This window comes from Chroicocephalus ridibundus, chromosome 15 (genome assembly GCF_963924245.1).
Source record: "Chroicocephalus ridibundus chromosome 15, bChrRid1.1, whole genome shotgun sequence".
NCBI lineage: Eukaryota > Metazoa > Chordata > Aves > Charadriiformes > Laridae > Chroicocephalus > Chroicocephalus ridibundus.
The window spans coordinates 5,989,550-6,010,860 of NC_086298.1; the positions used below are offsets into that span (position 1 = coordinate 5,989,550).

Below are 21,311 nucleotides of genomic sequence, written 5' to 3' on the forward strand. Positions count from 1 at the left end.
GAATTAGCGCAGAGCTTTCATCTCCCTCTTGAGCAGCTGAGGCATCAGGAAGTCCTGGAGGAGCTCAGACTCGCAGTCCTAGAGCTGACCAGTCCTGCAGGATTTTCTTAGTCAGAAGACAAAGGACAAGGTGGGAATTAGACTCAAGGGGACACAAAGCCACAACTCAGCTTTAGGGAGAAAGTCTGTGGGTCTTGGTGCTCTTCAAGAGTCCCCAGAATTATGAGCTTTCCTTGAGTTCATCACGCTCATCTCATCTCCGAAGTGGCGAGGTGTTCACATCCTGTTTGAGCAGAAGCAATCGGTGCCAAGACTTCTGCATAGTAACACGTATATTGGGGTTTGGTTTTTTTCCTGAGACTTGAGAAAAGGTGGCTTTGTTTCCCTTCTATCCTACATTCCTTTGATAGCGCCTAGAAAGCAAGGCAGTTGCCAGGTGTTCTGCTGCTAACTTCAACCAGCAAGTACAGTAGCGCTGGAAACTGTTGGCAAAGCCTGCTAGGTATTATTTTCCTTTCTCTCTACTCTGCCACCCAAATTTCTCCATCCATATCACTCAGTACTATATTCTCAAGCCGTCCTGGCACAGCTTCTTCCTATATATTTCTTCTACCATGATAACCCCCCCCAAAACCCCAGACAAGTATGCCAGAGTTCACCACCCAGCACACAATCACTTAAGGACAGTGTAACATAACCTGTCAGTACATACGAAATCCTGGCAACATTCATCCAACAAACATCACAGCAGCAGAGAAAGAAAACGCCGCTGTCATCAAGCGTGTAATAGAGGGATATGCACTGCGCTCTTTGCTACCTCTTGAGGTCAACTGCAAGAGATTTTACCAAATCTTGAGCCTCATTCTACCAAGCTGTAAATGTCAATGCTGGTGCTCAGCCCATGCGAAGCCCGTGTGGGTCAGCCTGTCCTCTCTTAGCAGTGGCACAGCCCTGATTCCAAACCACAACCCCGTTCTTACAGAAAAGAAGCTATTGGTTCCACTACCTGAATTTTTTCACTGAGGGTTATTCACTGCTCCAGATGTGTCATTACCAAATATCACATACAAGCAAAGCACTCCAAATGGCTTCTCCCAGAAGCAGGATCACTGAGGAATTGCACAAGCACCCTTACCATCAGCAGCTGCAACTCAAAGAGAAGAAGAGAGTAGCCCATAAAGTCAAAGACACTCATAAATACACCAGAAAGGGCTGATGCAACTACTGAGAATTGCAGAAGTCTGTGGAAAACTTGGCTCTGCATAGCTACGGATATTTGGATGTTCAAGGCACTAGGAGCACCCCAAGCAGGCCAAACACAGCAGCTCCACTGTGCCAGAACCCCCACCCAGACTTCTTCTCTCCAGTAGCTGCAACATCAAAGGAGCTCTGAGACATGTTCATCCTAAGGAACCAGAGTGACAGAGACTCTGTGATATGAAGTAGCCAAAAACTGGAGGAGCTGGAAGGTAGCTATCTTCTATAGGGAGAAAAGAAACAGCCATCCCTGAACTAGACTCCAGAGAAAATAGGACACCGTGACCCCAAGTGACTTGTACAGCTGAATTTAAAGAGGCAGTGTCTGCGTTAGGTCTTGAGGGATTTCTCTATGGATGTTTCAGAGAGACCTCAGTTATAAATAGTCCGGGTGATGTTATCTACCAGCCAAACCATGAGCTCTGAGCCCTTGCTGGGGAGCATCCCACCAACGAGTGGAGCTGCTCACACAGCAAGTGTGTAAGGGGCTGACCCTCTCACCTGATCAATTGTGAGACAAGGCCACAATGGTGGCACGCAACCAGGGAGCCCTCCCAGACCACCCGTGTTCCCCTGACAGCCCAAGCAGCACTCAGCCAGGGTGGGGAAATGCTGGATTAAAGAGCTTGGTTTGACTGTCAGCAATAAAATTCATAGGCAGAGAACTACTTCCCATGTTGTCCTAATTACTCGCTTCTTGCTTAGTTCTAGGAATTGTTGAAAATAACTCATTGCACCTGGTTGGGTAGGGAGGAGAGTTAGACCGGGCAGAAACAACCACCAAAGAAACCAGGCCTCAGTGCACTCCAGGTTGTGAAACAAACAAAAAGATCATTTAGACTTTCTTTGAATGAAAAAAATTAGTAAATTCAACAGTGGCTTTTACTTAGGAGCCCATGATATGGGAGGACTGGATGGGGTCTGTACAGAAGCATCTGCCATATGATCTGCTGTCTATTAATACCAGCATTTTTATTCACAGGGAGAACAAGGTGATGACGGGAAGGTAGAAGGCCCACAGGGACCACCTGGAGACAGAGTAAGATGTTAAATCCCTTCTCAAATCAATCCTGGCCTGATTTTTGCAGGTGGAATAGTCGGGTTTCTTCCTTACTTGTAGAACATGCACAAGCCATCGAGATATTGCAGATGACAGATTGCTTACATCCACCTTAAGTCTTTGTTGTGTTGTTGTAGGGCCCCGTTGGTGACAGAGGTGATCGAGGAGAACCTGGAGACCCTGGTTATCCTGTGAGTCTTGTTCCAAATAACATGATTCAGAAACGTTTGTCTTGAGGAAATGCTTCCAATCTGCATCAGCCCACAGAAGGTCTACCCTTTGCTCAGTAGTTACGATTCAAAACCCACTGTTGTGTGTGGTCAACACATATGGGTGTGTTTCAAATGAGGAGCAATTCAGATACATTTACCTAAGGTAATAAAAACTTTGCTGAAGGCAAACATAGGTCCTGCAGGTCAGCATCTCACAGTGCTCCTGCCTGAGCACCCTAAACTGAATGAATGAGCAGGACCATCTCATTAGAGGTATTTGTGATGATCAAGGAAATACCCTGAGGAAGATGCGTACAAGAAAGACCATGTCATTGCTGGACAAAATGCAAGACTGATTTTTCCCATGGCTGTAGACTCCTTCATGGGAAGACCTCTTTTAAACTTGGAGGATTGGAAGCTTCCCAAATCTTATCAGGATTTCTCTCAGAAGATGACCAGGGTTATGAGTGATTCCCCTGTGCTCCTGACACCCTCTTTGCAGGACATCTCCAGCTGATTGGTGTTGATCTGCAAAGGCTCTATGGATTAAGTCTTACCTCCATCCAAAAGCAGCTGGTCAGAGCAGCCCATTACAGTAATGTACAGAAGAGTGAATTCATCAGGGTAGGAGTGCTGCTGCCTTATTGTCGTAGGACAGCAGTCCTCAACTGTTCATTTGCGTTAATGCTGTGTGTATTTAGGGGCGCATTAGAAAGCCTTCTTTATTGCTTAGATGGTGATTAGCAGTTCCTCTTATTTGTTTCTTTCCAATGCATACCCATGGGACTGTGTACACCACCCGCAAGCTTCAACATTTCTGTATCAGCAGAATGTATATCTTCTCCTGCCCCACACAGCATGTTACACCCATTTTTGTTTCCCATTGCTACAAAAATACCCAAGAACAAACACGTGTTCCCTCTCTGTTTTTTATTTAAGGGTCAAGAAGGGCTTGATGGAGAAAGAGGAAAACCTGGACAGCAAGGCTTACCTGTAAGAGATGCTGCTTTATTGTAAGCTACCCAATGTCCCAGGCATGTGAAAAACAGATGCAAAAAGGAAGGAAAGTAGGAAGGGCTGCAGTAAGGAATGTGTGGTGAGCTGTGAAATGCAACGTGTGCGTTTCCGTAAGCCAGACCTATAGAATGGGCATTTTGGGTCACATGTTGAGGCCAATAAATGGGTGACAGAACAGGGACCACTCCCAAAAACTGTCTCCAGAACCATCTTTTCTGAATGATCCAGGAAGGACTAGAAAGCTTAGGAGATGGACAGTGCAAGGTGACAATGACAGTGGAAAGGTCTGCTTGGAAATGATACATTTGGGATGCCACTGGTGAGAGCTGGTCCATTGTGAGGTGAGACCATATTATTCTGCCTGCATGGTGTTTCCTCTCAAACCAGTGCATTTATGACAGACTAAATTAAATCCAAATTTAAGGGAAGGACGTTTTATTCCTTTGCCTATATATGACGGTGTCTAATTTACATATGTGACTATTGCAACTGTGAGTGCAGTAGCACATTAAATGTAGTTTATTGGGAAATAAGGGTGAACCAGTTCCCATTCTTTGTAGGGCTGCTGGGAAGAACAACAGATTGTGTTTTGGGGTAAAATCTTAGTATTCTGTCATATGCCCTAGAAATGGGTAGAGCTGCCGCATTCCCCAGTGGATGTAGTTTATTCTGAGGGGTGGTATCCCCTCAGATGTCAGTGTTTCAGATGGAAGCAGGAGCTTTGGATTGGCTTTAGTAAAGAGCCATTAGAAACCCGTGGCTTGGAAACAAGCTGAAGAAGCGCTGTTAGGCCACAAAAAAATGCTGTTCTTTATACTTCATGCAAGATAGTGCCAGAAGAGAATTTCAAGCAGATTTTCCTTGCTTATGTTTTGTAGGGGAATCCTGGACCACCGGGCCAGCCAGGAGCAAAGGGATCCAAAGGTGATGTGGTAGGTTTCAGCAGGGTGGATTTATAGTGTCCCAAGTTTAAAAAAAATGTCTAATTATGAGGCCTTTCATATTTTTCCCCAGCATGTGTGATTTGGCCTAGGGTCTATGCCTTGAAAGACTGTGGAGAACCTAGTGGGAGGGCTGTAAACATGTATTTGAGTGTCCAAGCCCAATGGTTTGTTAGCTTTGTGGAGCTGGAGAAGATCAAGACAATTACAGCTCCAGCACGATGGGTGAATCTTGGGCAGGTCTTTAGTCATTCCCATGGGTTGTGTCTCTTTCCCATACCCCTGTTTGTGGTGTCTCCAGCCACAGCTGGCTCGTCTGTCCCTAAGGAGGTCTGAGCCAGGCAAGTGTCTCTCTTTTTCACTTGAACCATAAACTTTTCTGGCTTGAAACCTTCCAGATTTGGAGTCCCTTTATCCATGCAGTTCTTACTTTTCTTGGAAGAGTCCCTCTAACTTCTTGCCCTTATTGAGCTATAAAACAACACACATGGGTCCTTCAAGGTTCATTGGGGTACCTCATACCTACTCCTACCTCCACATCTGGCTATAATGACAGCTTGCTAATTATTCTCACAGATCAGGGACTTTATTTGCTAAAACATAAGTATGTGACCTCAATAGTCAGCAAATTCCTGCTCCCTTTTGGCAGATGTCGGGATTTTTAATCTGACCCTGTTGGGGTAATGCCAGAAGATAGTTTAACCTACAGTAGGTGTTCTTGGCAAAAAGTGTACCAGGCGATAAGATAAATAAACTCTACCCATCGATGGACAATCTGGAACTGCCTTTGGGTCTAATGAATAGCAGAGAAAGCACCCCCAGGAGTATTTCTTTCATGTAGCTGGCCTGCCTGGTCCTCTGCAGATGGAGAAACAATGCACAGAAAATGCAGTGCTTCAATTTAAAAGTGCTTTAGTACATGACCTCACTAAGAGAGCCCTAGTGAAGGTGATGAGGCTGAGTTTTCCATTCATTCTGCAGAAATTAATCCTTTTTACAGCTAATAAACCTCAGGAGTATTTCTTTTATGCCTTTATTCACAAAGCAGCATTGCAAATTTTAGACACAAGGTACCCTTTTCATTTCCATTAACTTTCCAAAATAGAGGGAGCTACCTCACAGAGAAAAGCTCTTACTGAATGCACTGCGGAAGACTTGCTGGGTCCGTGGGTCGGCACTGTGCTGTCAGTGAATTGACAGAGGACACAGGTTTTAAGCATCTTGTTCTAATGTTTGCCAGTGCGCTGAGTCCTCCTTCAAGTTCATCCTGCTTTATTTGTCCTCATCTGCTCTGTATTAGGAAAAATGTAGGTCCTTGCCTTCTAGCTATTCATTCCTGCCCTAGAACTCTCAAGACATACGAAGAATCGCTTGTAATAAAACCAAAGAGCAGTTCATTCCCCAGCGTTGGAGCAACTGACTTTATAAATCTCCTTTTTATAAAACTCTTTCTAGCCATTATCCAAAAGCACACCCTGAAGTCAGGCTCCCAAGTGGAGTTGTGCTGGAACTGCTGCAATTTTAGATGTCTCTTTTTTTACTTGCAGGGTCAAAAAGGAAAGCAAGGAGCACGGGGCAGTGCAGGGAGCAGAGGCTCACCGGTAGGTAAAAATTCAATATTCTGCCCCAGCAAATGCGGTCCTGGAGCTCCATTACTAACACCTGTGTGATTTTAGGGCATCCTTGGGCTACCAGGTCCTCGAGGAGTGGTGGGACGGCAGGGTCAAGAGGGTGCCCCTGGAGTGGACGGAGTGCCTGGGAAAGATGGTGTGCCTGGGATGCTGGTGAGTTTGCAATTGTAACCTTATAGCGCCGATCGCGAATGCCGCTTAGGAGCTGGAAAACCGAAAGGTAGCACAGGAGAAACGGATGTAGGCCAGTTCACATGTACCCAGAGTGGATCATATGCTCCTCTTCATATCTCACATGCACATAAAGGCAGCAGCTGCCTTTGCACATCCAAGTCTGTAAATAAATTGGTGTTTCTAGCGTGACAGGTACTTGTGTGCACAGACTTCTACATACGTCTCTCCTAATCCACCCATGCCCAGATGCACGGTGCTTGCTGAGGGCAGAATCCCACCACTCCCCTGTCCCCCCAGAAGCTGTGCAGAGGTGGAAAGAGCATCTTGTTTCATAACCTCTTCTGGGTTTCTTTTCTAGGGAGAGCAGGGTGATGATGGGGAAGAAGGTGTGACAGGGATGTCAGGCAAAAGAGGGAACCCTGGCATACCGGGACTCCCCGGGGCACAAGGACCACCAGGATTCAAGGTGAGTTTCTGACTCCCTAAGATACTGCTAGTCTGTGAGCCTGTTGTCTCTAGAGCTTGGATTCTCCAAGGTTGAATAAAGTCTTAACTCTTTCTGCCATCTTTCACTTAGCTAGAGGCTCAGTAGATCTTTCTCATCATCCATGTATCCATCCACCCATCCATCCACCCATCCATCCATCCATCCATTTTCATGATGTTCACAGCAGCTGAATGTCCCAGAGACCTTTCTTCCTTCGTCAAAGTTCACTGAACTCAGGAGCCTACAGATACACATACCCACACTGTGAACACTTTAGCCTTCTTTTGTTAGAAACCTGGCTAAAAAAACATGGCCTTGGAGAAGCTGCAAAGGAACTGCTACAGCCTGCCTGTAGGATGTCCAGGATGGACAACTCCTTGGGAAATTTGGACGTCCTCTAGCTGCTGCCCTGCAAGGCCTGAACTGCCGAAGGGAAATTTGTGCGGCTTGTTCTTTAGCATATATTTACTGGATTGGAACGGCTGGAACCAGTATGGGCTTGGACACTCTCTGGGTGGAAGCAGGGACAAGCTGCTTTAGTGACCTTGGGGTTTCTTCCTGGTCCAGGCTGACCACAGGATCTAAACTGGATCAACAGCAATTCCACTGTTTGTAGAAAGACTCTGTAAATAGGAAGACTCCAGCTGGGTTTGCAGAGGCTATCAGGTCTGATTTAAATTATGCCTCCCATAACACATCACTCTTAAACTGTCACTTGCTGCCCTCCAGCTGCCTTGGGTAGAATAACAGGCTGTTAGCAGAAATGACTGAAAGACCCTTGTGTCGTTGACAGACTCATACCCTGGCTCCAGGGAAATTTGTTGCCCCTTTTCCAGCTGCTCAACCACCCTAGGCTCTCGCCGCCTTTGCTCCTCTCTCCCAGTCTGTCCCAGACTGAGTACCTGGAGCTTGTGCTGCTCCTGGCCCTTGGCAAAGGTGGGGAGCAAATTGTGGTGCTGGGTCTCAGAAGCTCCTCTCTTGTCCTTAAGTTACGGAGTTGGTGCTGGGGAAAATGTTGGCTTTTCAGCCTCTGGATTGAAGTTTGGCACATCTTCAACATTTTAGATGGATTAATCATCAATTGCTAGCCTGCTGGGGGGAAGAGATTGTGAGAAACTGCAGGGCAGGACGGACAACGTGTGGAAGTGCCAACAGAAGACATTTCAGGCCCTTGCTGTCCTTAGCCCCGATGCAGGCAGTGCAGCTCTGCTGAAGCTCCTGCTCTGCATGACGCTCAGGAGGGGATGCAGCCATGCCCATCGCTGGTCTCACACTGTGCATCCTGCAACAATCCGCCCCAGCAGACCTGAGGCATCTCCTGATGAAACCACATTCCTTATCCCGATGAGCCACTCTTTTTCCAGCTTTCCATCTATGGCTATTTCAGCTGAGCGTTGTTATATTTAGCTCCTGTCATTTGGAATTACTTGAATTCTGTTATTTTTAGGGTGAAAGAGGATTGCCTGGACAGACTGGCCAAACAGGGAAGCGAGGATCATCAGGAGGAATGGGCCTTCCCGGGAGCCCTGGTGATCCAGGACCCAAAGGACAGCCGGTTAGTGATGAAGGGAGCTGAGCAGACCTGACTCTGAGCTATCATCTCCTGCAGGAGAGGGTGCAGATCCGCAGGCTGGGATACCAGGGTGAACCCTGGGAGGGTCTTTCACAGGGGAACCCATAACCACCTTGTGCATGAGTGCAGGAGCGTCGGCACAGCTCTCTCCAGCGTGCACACTTCCCTGCTTTTTGCTGCTTGCTTGTGCACAGAGATGTCTAATCCAGATGTTTAATCAAAGCCAGTTGGACGGGGCTTTGAGCAACCTGGTCTAGTGGGAGGTGTCCTTGCCCATGGCAGGAGGGTTGGAACTAGACGGTCTTTAAGGTCCCTTCCAGCTCTAACCATTCTATGATTCTGCGATCCTCGCCTGCGGTCCCCAAGACAGCGTGACTGTTCACGTCATCCTCGTGCCTGTGGTTACGAGGCCATGGTGTGTGCTGGCAGCCAGGCCACAGAGCCATCTCACACGGCCCTCAGCAGCGTCTTCGACGAGAGCTGTTATGAGAGCGGTGCACAGAGCCTGCGGGAGGTGCTCAGTGTAGGAGCTGAACTATGCTCTCCAAGCCACCCAAAAGGTGCAAAGCAGGGTCTGTAGCTCCGCGGGGACATGCAGGAGGTGCAGGAGCAGGGTCATCGGTGCGGTTTTGAGGGCAGTAGAGCTGCAAGTTCAGAGCACACTGTGGGAGAAACACTGAGAGCCCTGGGTCAAAGCAGAAGTTAAATTCCCACACCTGTGTCTAAGGCAGGCTCCTGATCCTCACTGCTCTGATTTATTGTACTGGTGGGATTGCCCAGTTTGGCGCAGATGTGTCACGCTTTATCAGACTGAGGCTATATTGAGAATATTTCAACTATTTAAACTGGGAGCTTTTTAGGCCAGAAGATGTTCTCACAGAGTCTCACAAGGGTATAACTACTTAAATTCTTTAGATTTGCTTATTATGATTCTTTTAGAAACCCCCAAGCAGGGACCTTTTCAAACCTCTTTTAATATACCCTCTATCTGCTCAGCATCTTCGCAGCAGTGGGATTTCCAGCCATCTGACGCGCACAGACATTGTGCAACCGTTCCTCTTCCAAGACAGACTGAGCATCCCAAGAACATGACCGCCATCAGAGGGTCTAGTTAGGCTACAGAAATAAAACTAGCATTAGGAAAAGAGAGATTAGGACTAATACAAAACAAGGGACAAGATTATTATCCCCAGCTACCTCAATTAAAATATACGTTTGTATATTTTATATAAAACCCTGCGATGGCAGTATTCAAGCTGAAGGGGAGTAGCCAACAACATAACAATAATATCATTTTCCCTCTTGTGTCCACGAGTGGCAGGTTCGTTTGCCCAGGATTGCCGTTGCCTGCCTTGCTGCGTAACTAGTGATCAGGTCCCCTTAGCTGAGATGACTCCCTGCCATTTAAACCCTTCTGTCTTCCCATTTACTTTTGCCCAAAATTCCTCTAGAAAAAGGGCTTGGTTGGTTCTAACACAAGAAAGACCTTAGTCCTCCGTTAGTAGCAGTTTTCCTTTCCAGGATCCATAAATGGGCAGTAAAATCAATTTGTATCCTTGGAAAGTTTCTTAACGCTCCACCGAGTCCAACCAAGCCCTTTCTTGCCAAGCAGTTTCTCACTGTCGTGGCAGGAAAACCTTCCTAACAGTGAGGTCTCTAGACTGATTCTGGACTGGCCTTGCACTAGAGGTGATGGAAACCCCATCTCTTGAGTCATTTACAGCTGGGCTGAACAAGGCATTGTAAAACATCCCATAAAGTACAATCCAGCATGGGTCACATAGTCCTGCCGAGAGTCCAAACAAGCCTTTTCCATCTCTGATGTTCCTAAGACTGTAGATGAATCATCTGGTGTATGTTTCTGACCCTTTTTTTTTTAACATTGAATCACTTCACATTTTGACATCTGAGAAGCCCAGAAATATCAAAGGACGCACATCTCAAACGTGGTGAAATGAGGATGTTCCTATAAGGACACAGTACTCAGTCTGGTTTTTTATTCTCAGAGTGCATGTTATGTGCTAGCCCAAGCTTGATGGCCTTCCCAATATTTTATTATTACTTTTTCTTAAGAAATTGAGAAAAAAAAAAATCTCTGCAGGGTTGAATAGGAAAAGAGTTAGGTGATATGCGGACTTTTCCTGGGTTTGAGTGGGAGGTTATGTTGTAGGAACATGCACTTTTTTGACAGCTTGAATGAGCATAGTTTGAAATTATCCTTTAGTAGGTCAGTCCAGTTGATATTAGAAATAAGAGCTTGTTTTAAAGGGTTTTGAGGCTGGTTTTTTGCAGCATGAACTTCCAAGATCAATCTCAGAGTAGATGCTCTCCATCCTTCTGCTGACTGTGGTCTAAGCTAGACAAGCATCAGCTAGAAACAGTGTAGGTATGTCTATTGTCTTGGGGGCAAAAAAGCTTAGTCTATGAGTGATCTATGAGATCTTCTGGAGTTCCTTCTAGCCTGATGTTTGTGTAATTCCTCCTCCAGATTTTCTTCATACTTTTTTCTTATCAGTCCTGCTTAGATTGAAGAATACTAATGGATTTCTTTTTCTCTGAAGCTGCTGAACTCTTGGCGCGTCTTCGAGTGACCAGCCGTTCAGCGTGAACTTACTGTTGTTCTTTGCTCTTGTATTTGTCTTTGCTTTTATTTGCAGGGAGACTTTGGCGAGGCAGGATTTCCAGGGATTGCCGGCTTGTTTGGGCCAAAGGTAAGACGCTCGTGACCAGTTGACTTTCTAGTCTCGCTTTACTGGAGACACACAATGCAATACTTGTTGCGAAGACTTCATTAGCAGCTCTGCAGAAACTATTGAAATGTAATGGTTCCAATTTTCTATAGTTTATGCATCTCCCTTTGTTAAATGAGTGTGCGTTTACATATGCTTTGTTGGAGCTTATTCCTGTTAAAATGGGGAGAAGGTAGAGGGAAAAGGCCTGTCCTATGGACCCTGGAGCTGTTTTCCCCACTTGAACGTCTTTCAGACACTCGTATTTCCAGCATCAGTCCTCAGTCTGTACCTGAGACGCCGATATACATTCCTAATGTTGAGAGCCTTGACTTGAAATTTAGACTCATTTTATCAGCATGTAATTTTCCTGGTGAAGGGGGACCAGTTTGTTTCCTGTAGAAAGTAAAGGGCTTGCAAAACAGGAGTGGGAAAAGAATTTTTTTTAAAAATTGGACCTTCCCATTCCCATATACAAGAGGCAGCACCTCTCTCCTTGCAGCAGAGTTGCGAGCGAGGGCGTAAATATGGGCTCTGTTTATTAACGGGACCTGGCATCTTGTTTTTGCTTGCAGGGCCCCCCAGGAGACCTTGGTTTCAAAGGCATTCAGGGACCACGTGGGCCGCCTGGTCTCATGGTGAGTGGTTTTGCAGTTTGGTTTGGGAGGATTTTCCTCCTTCCTCCATCCTCTGTTTCTGCGAGGCTGCAGGGTGCTATAAGGAGCCCAGTGCACTGCTCACCGCGGGCCCGGCAGAGCACGGCCGTGGTGCCGCCTCTGAGCCACCCCAACACATCTGTAGGTGCCCACGTGTGCGCGGGTCTCTTCTGCCTTGGAGACGGTCATGCTGCTATGACCACTGCACAGACCACTCCGGCTACACTGAAATCTTTCTATTTCTGGAATTCCTGAGGTTTTACATGGGTCGTAACAGCCGTACCGTGAGGGGCTTGTGCCTTTGGACTTGCATTTTGAAACAGTTTTATTTTAGCTACAGCGAATACCACACTCATGTTGCTGAAAAGCAGCAAAGAGATTTAAGTGACTTTACTGAGTCTGCCGTGGTAAAAGTGACTGTCAGTTCCGATGTGATGCTGCACGCGTATCTTCTTTTCTAGGGAAAAGAAGGAATTATTGGTCCGCTTGGCATTCAGGGTCCCACGGGAAGCCCAGTAAGTATCCGCTTTTTTTTCTGCCTATATTTTTTAGAAGGGCGTAGTGTTTGTGTCCTGCTGTAACGAGGGAAACAAAATGGTCTTTAAAATGAGCAGCTTGAGAGAAGCGTAGGCTTAGTCCCCGGCTGCATATAGAGTTGTAGGGAGATTATTAGCTTAAAAGAGAGGAGCCACTCTACCTAAGTGTAAGTTTTTCAATTGGCCCAGACTGGAAGACGAGAGTGTTACTGCAGTTTTTCAAAAGCAAGCTGCCAGATTTTCCAAAGAACTTGGCCTGAGGGGGGCAAAAAAACCACAGGGTCGGGGGGGAGCGGGGACGGGGGACACGGGACGGAGCAAACTGATAAATGTATTGAACTGGGAACAGCTTGATTCTGGGAAGTGATGAAAATCCCTGTCTGTCCCAAAATGCCAAAGGCGCTGAACATGGACTAAAGTTCACTCAGTGCTTCGTAAAAACACGAGCATGAAGCTACTCAGAGCTCGGTGCAGAGGCTGCTGCTGGCAGAGATGAAAACCAGTAAGGTGAACTCGGACATTGCCAAAGCATCCAGTAATGGCTATTTTTTTTGCCTCGGGATGGATGGGCCGATGTGGCAACCTGAGCTGGTTTGTTTAGAGATGCACTTGGGTCCTTGCAAGGAGCTTCTGGGTGGCAATGCATCCCGGCAGAGCCGCTCGCTAACAGTCACTGACAGCCCATCGTGTGCTTTGACAGGGGCCCAAGGGAGACAAAGGCAGCCGTGGAGAAATGGTAAGTGCTGGTCCCCGCGCCCCTGGGTGCGTCCCGCCGCTCAGGGGGTCCCTCTCTTTGGGCACCCAGAAGTCCCGCTGGGCTCCACTGCACCCACTTGGGCTCTGGCTCAGAGTGGTGGCGTCGGGCTCCCACGAGGGCAGGACATACACATGTGTGCACACACGTATGTGCACACACAGCCACGTGTGCACATAAACACCCACTCTGCTGTTAAGATTCCCGTGTACTTTACCCAATTACACAGCAAAAGCTAACACTTACAGATGACCGCGGCATCTCCAGGAACAAACCGCAGTGAAAGGCAGCTCAAAAAGCCACAGGCTGTCCCTGCCAGGGGCACGGGACCTGTCTAAGTGGCAGCAGTGCCCAGGTGCTGGGGGAGCAGAGCCAGGGCACCTTCTCTCCTTCTGCTCTTCCTCTCGTCCCCTCCTCGCAGGGGCTCTGGTGGACCTTTACACCGTTTGTAGCTCCCTGGTGTTCTCACCATGCAGGGGATGTGTGGGGTATACTGGATACGTGTTGGTCATCCCCCTTGTTACCCATATCACAGGTCCCCCTGCTCTCTGGGTTGCTCCTCCATGCTTGGTCCAGGTGTTGGAGCCCAGCAAACACGTCGTCTGTGTGGCTAGTGCAGAAGGCTCTTTCATGCCTTCTTCAAACGAGACCTCTTATAAGCAAATGTCCCACAGATACACAAAATCCCAGTGCGTGTTTCTAACAAGCCGGGGTGCCACCTCTGCGGTTTGGGGTTTTTTTTCCTCACCGTTTTCCACCTCCGTGGGCGCAGCAGAGGACAGCGTTCTGGCAGCCACCTGAGCCCCGGAGCGAGCGTTTGCTGGTGTCAGAGCCGTCAGCATCCTTTGCTGCAATAACCTCTCTGCTGTTGGCAAACACCGTCGGGTCCCTGTTTTCACTGTCCTTCCAGTGCAGCACCCAGTCCCTGCGCAGGCACCTTGGGAGCAGCACATGGCTGTACAAAGAGATTTTGGGTTATTAACGAGCATCTTCTGACAGCTTCTTCCTCTTTTTTTTTTTTTCTTCCCCCCCCTGCCCCGCCAGGGTCTGCAAGGTCCAAGGGTAAGTATTTGAAATCACTTTTTCTGACTAATATCTTGTACTTACATTAAAAAGTTGCTTTTAGCAAATGTAAAGCTGCAGGATGGGTGATTGTGCACACAGGGAATGAGGAGCTGGGGATAATGCATTAATGGTAATTAAGGCGCTAAGTGCTGGGAATAAGGGATGCAGTAGGAATGGAGCAGGTACAGACAGATGCACCCAAAGTCAGGAGATGGACAAAACGGGTCTCTGGTCTCTAGAAGGGTTTGAGGGAGAAGATCCTGTAAAATGTCAAAAATCAGGAGGATTTCAGCAGGAAACAGACTTGTGCTGGTGACAATCATGAGAAATGGAAATACAAACTGCAGACATTTCACTAACTGATGCCGCTCTGTCTTTAGGGTCCTCCAGGCCCACGAGGACACCCTGGCCCCCCGGTACGTATATGTGGAAAGAGTTCAAAGACATTATTGAAACAAGCTAAAATTATTGCCGTGATATTCTCCAGGGGGACTGTTCACTCACTGGAAATTATAGCTTAGCCCCATTCCTCGTATGCAAAAATGCGCGTGTGAATGGACTAGTGTTTCTTGCACTTTAGTCCAAACCATCTCCGAGTATTTTATAGAGACAGCATTGTTGCCTCTCTCCCTCGTCTGCATTGAGGGACTCCAGGGGAAAGAGGATTTCAAAAGGACGTGAATACCTTTCCAATAGTGACTGCCCGTCTTTCGGGCTGATGCCCCTCTTTTTTGCTTTGTTTTCTAGGGACCGCCAGGAATTCCAGCCTCATTTGTAAGTTGCTGTTTTCTGTTCATTTGTTAATGATGATAATAAGTCGTGCAGAGCCAAGGTGCTGATGGGACATCCCGAAAGAGCTGCTGGGACCCTGAAGACCCACACTCAGGTCCAGCAAGAGACGCTGTGTTAGCAGAGCAATGCTTGAATCACAGCCCTAGACCAAGAAGCGTTTGCTTGCATCAGGGCATGTTCAGGTTCTGACAATCACAATTACCGTCTTTTTCATCCCACACTAGCAACAAGATGGCTTTGGGGCAGCTTTCCGGACGATAATCGACTCAAACACCGCGCTCAAGACAGAGGTACGAGGGTACTTTTGAACTCGCTGGTCTTTGCTGGAGCTGGAGGCTGGGAATGGTCATGGTGTCCCTTGTTCTTTCTGTGTGCTTTAAGTTCGTACTCACAAAGCTCTGATTTATCACTGTTCTCGTGGAATAACTGGGGTTTATGCATGCAAAGATCCAGTTAAAGGATGTGGTTCTGTTGTGTTACTCGTTTGTGGAGCTTCAGACTTTGCCCTCATGGCTTTGCCAGCACTTCAGAGATGTCCCATTCAGGACAGCGCGAGCGCTGTAGCTCGTGTGATCCCAGCCAGCACGGCCTGTCCTTGGCCCACTGAGTTTGCCCACAGATAAACCTGAAACCCTTATGGTAACAGCACCTGGTGCCCCAAGGCACACCTGACTTTCCCTCCTTTTCTCTTCAGGGTTACCAACATCCAGACCTTCTCATGCTGGACCATGGAGGGGAGATCTTTAAGACCCTACACTACCTCAGCAACCTCATTCAGAGCATCAAAAGACCCCTGGGAACCAAGGAAAACCCTGCACGCATCTGTCGAGACCTCATGAACTGTGAACAGAAGATGAACGATGGTAAGAAGCCTCCATAGGGCCATTTCATATGGCCCAAACAGGTCTCCTTCCCTGGGACCAATAATGCAGAAATCAAAACTTTCCTTTTCTCTTTCACAGAAAAGTCTGTGTCCTTGTTAATCCTTGAATTTTTCATTTCTTCAGGTACCTACTGGATTGACCCAAATCTTGGCTGTTCCTCGGACACCATACAGGTCATCTGTAACTTCACCAACGGTGGGCAGACGTGTCTCAACCCCATCACCGTCTCCAAGGTACAAGCAGATCGACCCCAGCGTAGCATTTCCCATACTACGATTACAAAATATTTACCCAGGGTTGTGTTGTCCAGAGACACTGGGTGGTGACCACACAGCACGCTGGTTTCTCCGCGAAGCAGAGTTAGTGTAGCGGTGACCTTGAGAACTGCTCTCACGCAGTTAAAAAATATACCTAAGACTGTTATTGACTCTTTTCGAGACAAAGCAGTACATTTCCAGCAATGATTAATTAACCCATAACCTTAACAGAGGCCAGTAATTTTGCAAACACGCTGCTCCCAAGTGCTTTGTTGAATTAACTTATGTTCAGGTCACTCCGGCATATTGTTTTCTGCCTGCTGAAAAAGTCAGGTCAGCTTAAATATACAAGTTTCCAGGGAAGTTAATGCTACAGGATTTTTCTTGAGGAAGGACCGGTACCAAAAATACCAATAACAATATCTGGGTTCATCTGCAGATGAACTAGAACCTGCTGCTTTGCAGAAGTGCATATTCTGCATAGGAAGTTCCACCTCAACGTGAGGAGGAACTTCTTTCCTGTGAGGGTGGCAGAGCCCTGGCACAGGCTGCCCAGAGAGGTGGGGGAGTCTCCGTCTCTGGAGACATTCCAACCCCACCTGGACGCGTTCCTGTGCCACCTGCTGTGGGTGACCCTGCTCTGGCAGGGGGTTGGACTGGGTGATCTCCAGAGGTCCCTTCCAACCCTATGATTCTATGATTGTATTCGAAGTTGACTTTATTTTCTTCCTACTTAAGGACCTGCCAGTTTGTCCTGAAAAATACAGGCCCTGCTGTGTCCCCATGAAAAATTTCCAGATTGGTTTGCCATCTGGCCCTTATGCCCACGCTGATGCCAGACCTGGTTCTGAGCTCAGACATCCACGCGTGGCCACCTCCAGGCTTTAGCAGAGTAGAGGGACCACCTTTGCTGTCACATCCTGCGCTAACCCTGCCACCAGCTCCCTCCAGCCCCGCGACAGGGGTTCCCCCTAACGTCTCTGTCACCTCCACAGCTGGATTTTGACATCGGTAGAGTCCAGATGAACTTCCTCCGCCTCCTGAGCTCAGAGGTGGTGCAGCACATCACCATCCACTGCCTGAACACCTCCGTCTGGCGGGAAGGCTCAGCCGAGAAACCTTCGGAAAAAGCCGTGCGCTTCAAGGCCTGGAACGGGCAGATGTTTGAGGCAGACGGGCAGCTCAGGCCAGAAGTGGCAGCTGATGATTGCAAGGTACGTTGCTGCGAAAGAGGGGAAAGGTGGAGAGAAATGCCAGGCTGAACCCACTCAGGGTGCACGACAAGGCTCGAGTGATACCTCTGCTTCTTATTCTCCCAAAAAAAAGGGGGAGAAGGGTCTAATTTACCTGTTCACCACTTGTATTTTCCAGTCCGGGGTGATGTAGCAGCTCCTGTTAAGTAGATGACCTTCAAAAATTAAATTCCAAAGTGTCATGTCACGTGTAGCAGCAGGTGAATGGCAGAAGGGGGAATTGTCACCCGAAGGCGGTGGCCTCGGCCCCTGCCTGACGCCAGCCTGAGTCGGTAGCCGTGTGTCTGCACTTCGGGCGCACCACATGAGGGAACTGTGTTTGCTGATGCCGTTGCAAGCTCGGTTTCCATCAACTCAACCTGGATGAAGGTTCCCCAAAATGCTTCCTAAGCCTCACCCCAGCCCTGCTCAGCCCAAAGGGCAGCCCCTTGTCTCGCACAAGCCTTTTCAAGCTTACACCTCGTGAAACGCTTTCCTTTCCAGCAGGATTCGCCCCCCAGTTAAACAGCTTTTTCTGTCTTTCCCTCCCTCTGTCTTCCACAGATCAAGGATGGACGCTGGCATCGGACTCTCTTCTCCTTTCGGACGCAGGACCCTCAGCAGCTGCCAATTGTCAACATCTACAACCTTCCCCCATCCGAGCCAGGAAAGCAGTATCACCTCGAGGTCGGCCCCGTCTGCTTCCTTTGAACAAAGCCATCGAAACCGGGCTCCAAGGCTTTGACCCCGTGTTCGGCCTATGTCTTTACACAGGCTCTCCCACCTCTCCGCAGCAAGGACAGCTGGGCTGTAGCTTTTGGGTCAGCTCTTGCCCTAGCCTTTGGCTCAAGGTCTCAAAGAACCCGTGATCTACTGAACTCAGCAGATTGTTGGAAGGAGGAATAACGAGGACGTAGGGGAAGCGGGGATCAGTCGGGACGTGAACAGCGAAAAGGGATCGGGGGATGAGATGTTGCAAGCGGTTCCACACACAAAGCTTTTTCCATGACCAAAGAAAATATCGAGAGAAACCTCAAGCGACTTGCAGCATGTGGGTTTCGCACCCCCACCCCCCAGCCCCCCCACCCCCCCATTTTGTCTTACCCGGTTCCTGCGTTACCAAATGTTCTTTCCATTGAAAAGTAATTAAAAGATAGAGCTTCCCTCTCAGAGCTTGTCGCCTTCTGGATGGCCACGTGCTGCATCAGGTCTCCCAGGCGGAGCTGCAAGTTGAGTCTGGCCGCTCTGTGTACCGGAAGCATTTTGATGTGCAATATTAGAAGAAACAAAATATATATATTATATTATTTAAAGCAAAAAGAAAAAGGAAAAAAAAAAAAAAAAACAAACAGAAAAAAATAACTAAGTTCCTCCTTCCACGGGTGAGTTTAATCGACATCCCTTCTCACGCGTGGTGTTGGGGTAGGGGAGAGTCCCGAAGCCAAGAGGGGGGAATGGAAGGAGGAGAGGGGAAGAGATTGGTGCTAAAATAGAGAGAGAGGATGGGCTCGTCTGATTTGTTTCTACCTCTCACTGTGAAATCTCTGGTGCTCTTAAAAAAGTGTGTTATTTTATATATATGACTTTAACTATTTAAGGTTGTGAAGGTGCTACAGTGTCTTGCCACAGACCCAAAAAGAAAAAAAAAAAAAAAAAAGCCCATAGGAGCCTCTCGTTAGGAAGAGAGGAGGTTACGATCTGCAGCTAAATCAGAGAAACACTCACCTTTAAAGGGATCCTTTAGTCGCCGTGGATGCCAATCGCGCGCAACAACTCAAAGCGTGTCCAAAATCACTTACAGGATATTTTAAAAGCAAATTTGCCTGTTTTTTGTTGTTGTCGTTAATCAGCACTTCACCGCTTTGGGAGGGGAGCGAGGGCTACAGCTCGTCTGGAAGCACTGAGCCTCAGAGAGCGCTATTTTTTTCACTCATTTGTCGTGTAAGTCGTTTTGCGGCCGTGGCCTTGGCCAGGCGTCCGCATCGGCTGGCGCCTGCAGCCATTCCCTGGTCTAAGCTCGTATTTAAACCCAGCTCCGCAAATCTCCTGTCCGGCCCCTCTGGCACGACTGACACGCCGGTACCTTGGTTCGGAACCCAGCCGGGCTTGGAGGGGCTTTGTTTTGTTAAGTTTTGTAGAAATTTAGTCTCTATATGTAAATTTGGAGGAATTTTTTTTTTTTTTTTAAAGAGGATAATTATGGTAATCTTTAATTCTATATAAGGAATAATATTGATGTAATCGGAGCTGTACTGTATCGGAAACGCTTCAGTGCCTGTTTGGAGTTTTCATGTCTCATACGGACTATGGATTTTATTTTTTTGAGGAAAAAAAAAAAATTATATGTGAGTCTCTCTTTGTGTATTCTTTTTTTTTTTTTTTTTTTAATTAATTTTTACTACTGCCTGCTGGTTGGTTTCCAACAACCCTCAGAAAAGGTTAACAAGATCTGTCCCAAATACCTCACCCTCCGCGCAGCCCTGCCTCTGCTCAGAAATACCTCACCCCCCCGCGGGGCCGGCTCCCCCCGGCTCCCCCCGGCCAAAATCACCATCCATCGCCCACCGCCCGCCTGCTGCCTTCCCGCGCACACACATTCCCGGGTTTCTCCCTCCCTCGTCCTCTCGCCATCGGTTTTATGTGTTTTCTTGAGGCTGGAGTTACCGTTTGTTCTCATTAAAGCTTTTTTTTTTCCTTTTCTTTTCTTCTTTTTTTTTATTTTTTGGACTTTAAATAAATATTTAAAACTGAGGCAATGAAACGGGACTGGTATGGTTTTTTTGCTTCTTCCTGGGAAAGTTAAGTGGGTGCGAGGTGCAGAAATAGCCCCTTGGTGCAAGAGCCCAGAGACCCCCCCAGGGGACCCCAACCCACCCCCGAACCCCCTCCTCCGCTCACCGCACCACCTGCCCAGCCCTCGGCTGCGTGTCACCCCCCCGCTGCCCCACCAGCCCCTACCTTGGCCACCTCCCCATCCTGACACAGCACGGGGGAGCGAGAACAAAGGAAAAAAAAAATAAAATAAAAAAAAAGAAAAAATAAAGAGCCGAGCTGATCTTTTTCATTGCTGAAGCCCAAATCGCATCTCAATTGCTCCAAGCTGACGTCGAAACCTGACGTCTTGCTTAGGAGGTCGCATCCAGGGTGGGGGGACACAGGGGTGTTATGGTTTGAGGAACCCCCAACAATTTATTGTCATTTAGACAATTATTCTCTCACGCGATGAGCCCTCCCCACCCGAGAAGGGGAATCAGGGAAAAACAAGGAAACCCGAGGGCTGACATATAAACAGATGCAATACACTAACACTTAATAATTAACATTAATAATGCTGAAGAACCAGTATTGATCCCGATGCCAATACAAAGCACACGAGGCCCATCCCCAGCCCATTCCATCGCGGAAGCCATGCGCTCCCGGCAGGGACAGCCAAGGTGGGACTCTGCGAGCGCGGCGGCGGCGGGGGGAAGGGACGGGCTCAGGGTCTGGCACCGGGGCGAGGAGTGCTCAGGGTGGCAGCCAGCAAGGGAGAGAGAGAGAACTCCTGAGCAAACCTCCAATTTATATTGAATGGGACATTCCTGGTATGGAATAACCCTGTTGGCAGCCTGGGGCAAGCGCCCGGGTCTCACTCCTCCTCGTCCCCACACCTGGCGAGCCCCAAAACACCGAGACCTCGAAACCCACACCCCAGAGCTGGCTGGAGAGTGAATATTTTCACCAATTCAGACACCAGAGTCTTCTAAAAAAGTGCAGTTTTTCCCAAGCATTAGAAGGGAAATGAGCCCCGTGTCGCTCAAACAAGGACAAGGGGTGACCCCCTCCCAGGGAGCGGTGGGGGCTGGTCTCGGGTTGTGCTGGGGCGGGGGACGGGGCCGCCCCGTGTTTGCTGCCCCCGTTCCTGGCATTGCGGCCGGAGGGACCCCCTGGCACGGCGGGGCTACGGCAGCTTTGGCAGCGCCTTAAAAACGGGCCGGGTTGGGGCTGACCGTCACTCACGCGAACCAGCCCTTCCCGAAACACGCTGCTGGTGGCCAGGGAGACAGCAAACACA

At 48.3% G+C, this 21,311-nt stretch overlaps 1 protein-coding gene across 1 annotated transcript in view; it reads left to right on the forward strand.

Annotated features, from left to right (window-relative positions):
* Window positions 1–20,003, forward strand: part of LOC134523806 (collagen alpha-1(XXVII) chain-like) — a 163,093-nt gene extending 143,090 nt beyond the window's left edge. The window contains exons 42-61 of the mRNA XM_063353197.1: window positions 2,240–2,296; window positions 2,455–2,508; window positions 3,469–3,522; window positions 4,425–4,478; window positions 6,035–6,088; window positions 6,164–6,271; window positions 6,651–6,758; window positions 8,227–8,334; window positions 11,010–11,063; window positions 11,657–11,719; window positions 12,199–12,252; window positions 12,974–13,009; window positions 14,072–14,089; window positions 14,473–14,508; window positions 14,840–14,866; window positions 15,109–15,174; window positions 15,579–15,747; window positions 15,892–16,001; window positions 17,021–17,239; window positions 17,822–20,003. Of these exons, the coding sequence (XP_063209267.1) occupies window positions 2,240–2,296; window positions 2,455–2,508; window positions 3,469–3,522; window positions 4,425–4,478; window positions 6,035–6,088; window positions 6,164–6,271; window positions 6,651–6,758; window positions 8,227–8,334; window positions 11,010–11,063; window positions 11,657–11,719; window positions 12,199–12,252; window positions 12,974–13,009; window positions 14,072–14,089; window positions 14,473–14,508; window positions 14,840–14,866; window positions 15,109–15,174; window positions 15,579–15,747; window positions 15,892–16,001; window positions 17,021–17,239; window positions 17,822–17,968 (1,596 nt within the window). The 3' untranslated portion in view covers window positions 17,969–20,003. The remainder of the gene's footprint in view (window positions 1–2,239; window positions 2,297–2,454; window positions 2,509–3,468; window positions 3,523–4,424; window positions 4,479–6,034; window positions 6,089–6,163; window positions 6,272–6,650; window positions 6,759–8,226; window positions 8,335–11,009; window positions 11,064–11,656; window positions 11,720–12,198; window positions 12,253–12,973; window positions 13,010–14,071; window positions 14,090–14,472; window positions 14,509–14,839; window positions 14,867–15,108; window positions 15,175–15,578; window positions 15,748–15,891; window positions 16,002–17,020; window positions 17,240–17,821) is intronic.
* The last annotated feature ends 1,308 nt before the right edge of the window (window positions 20,004–21,311 follow it).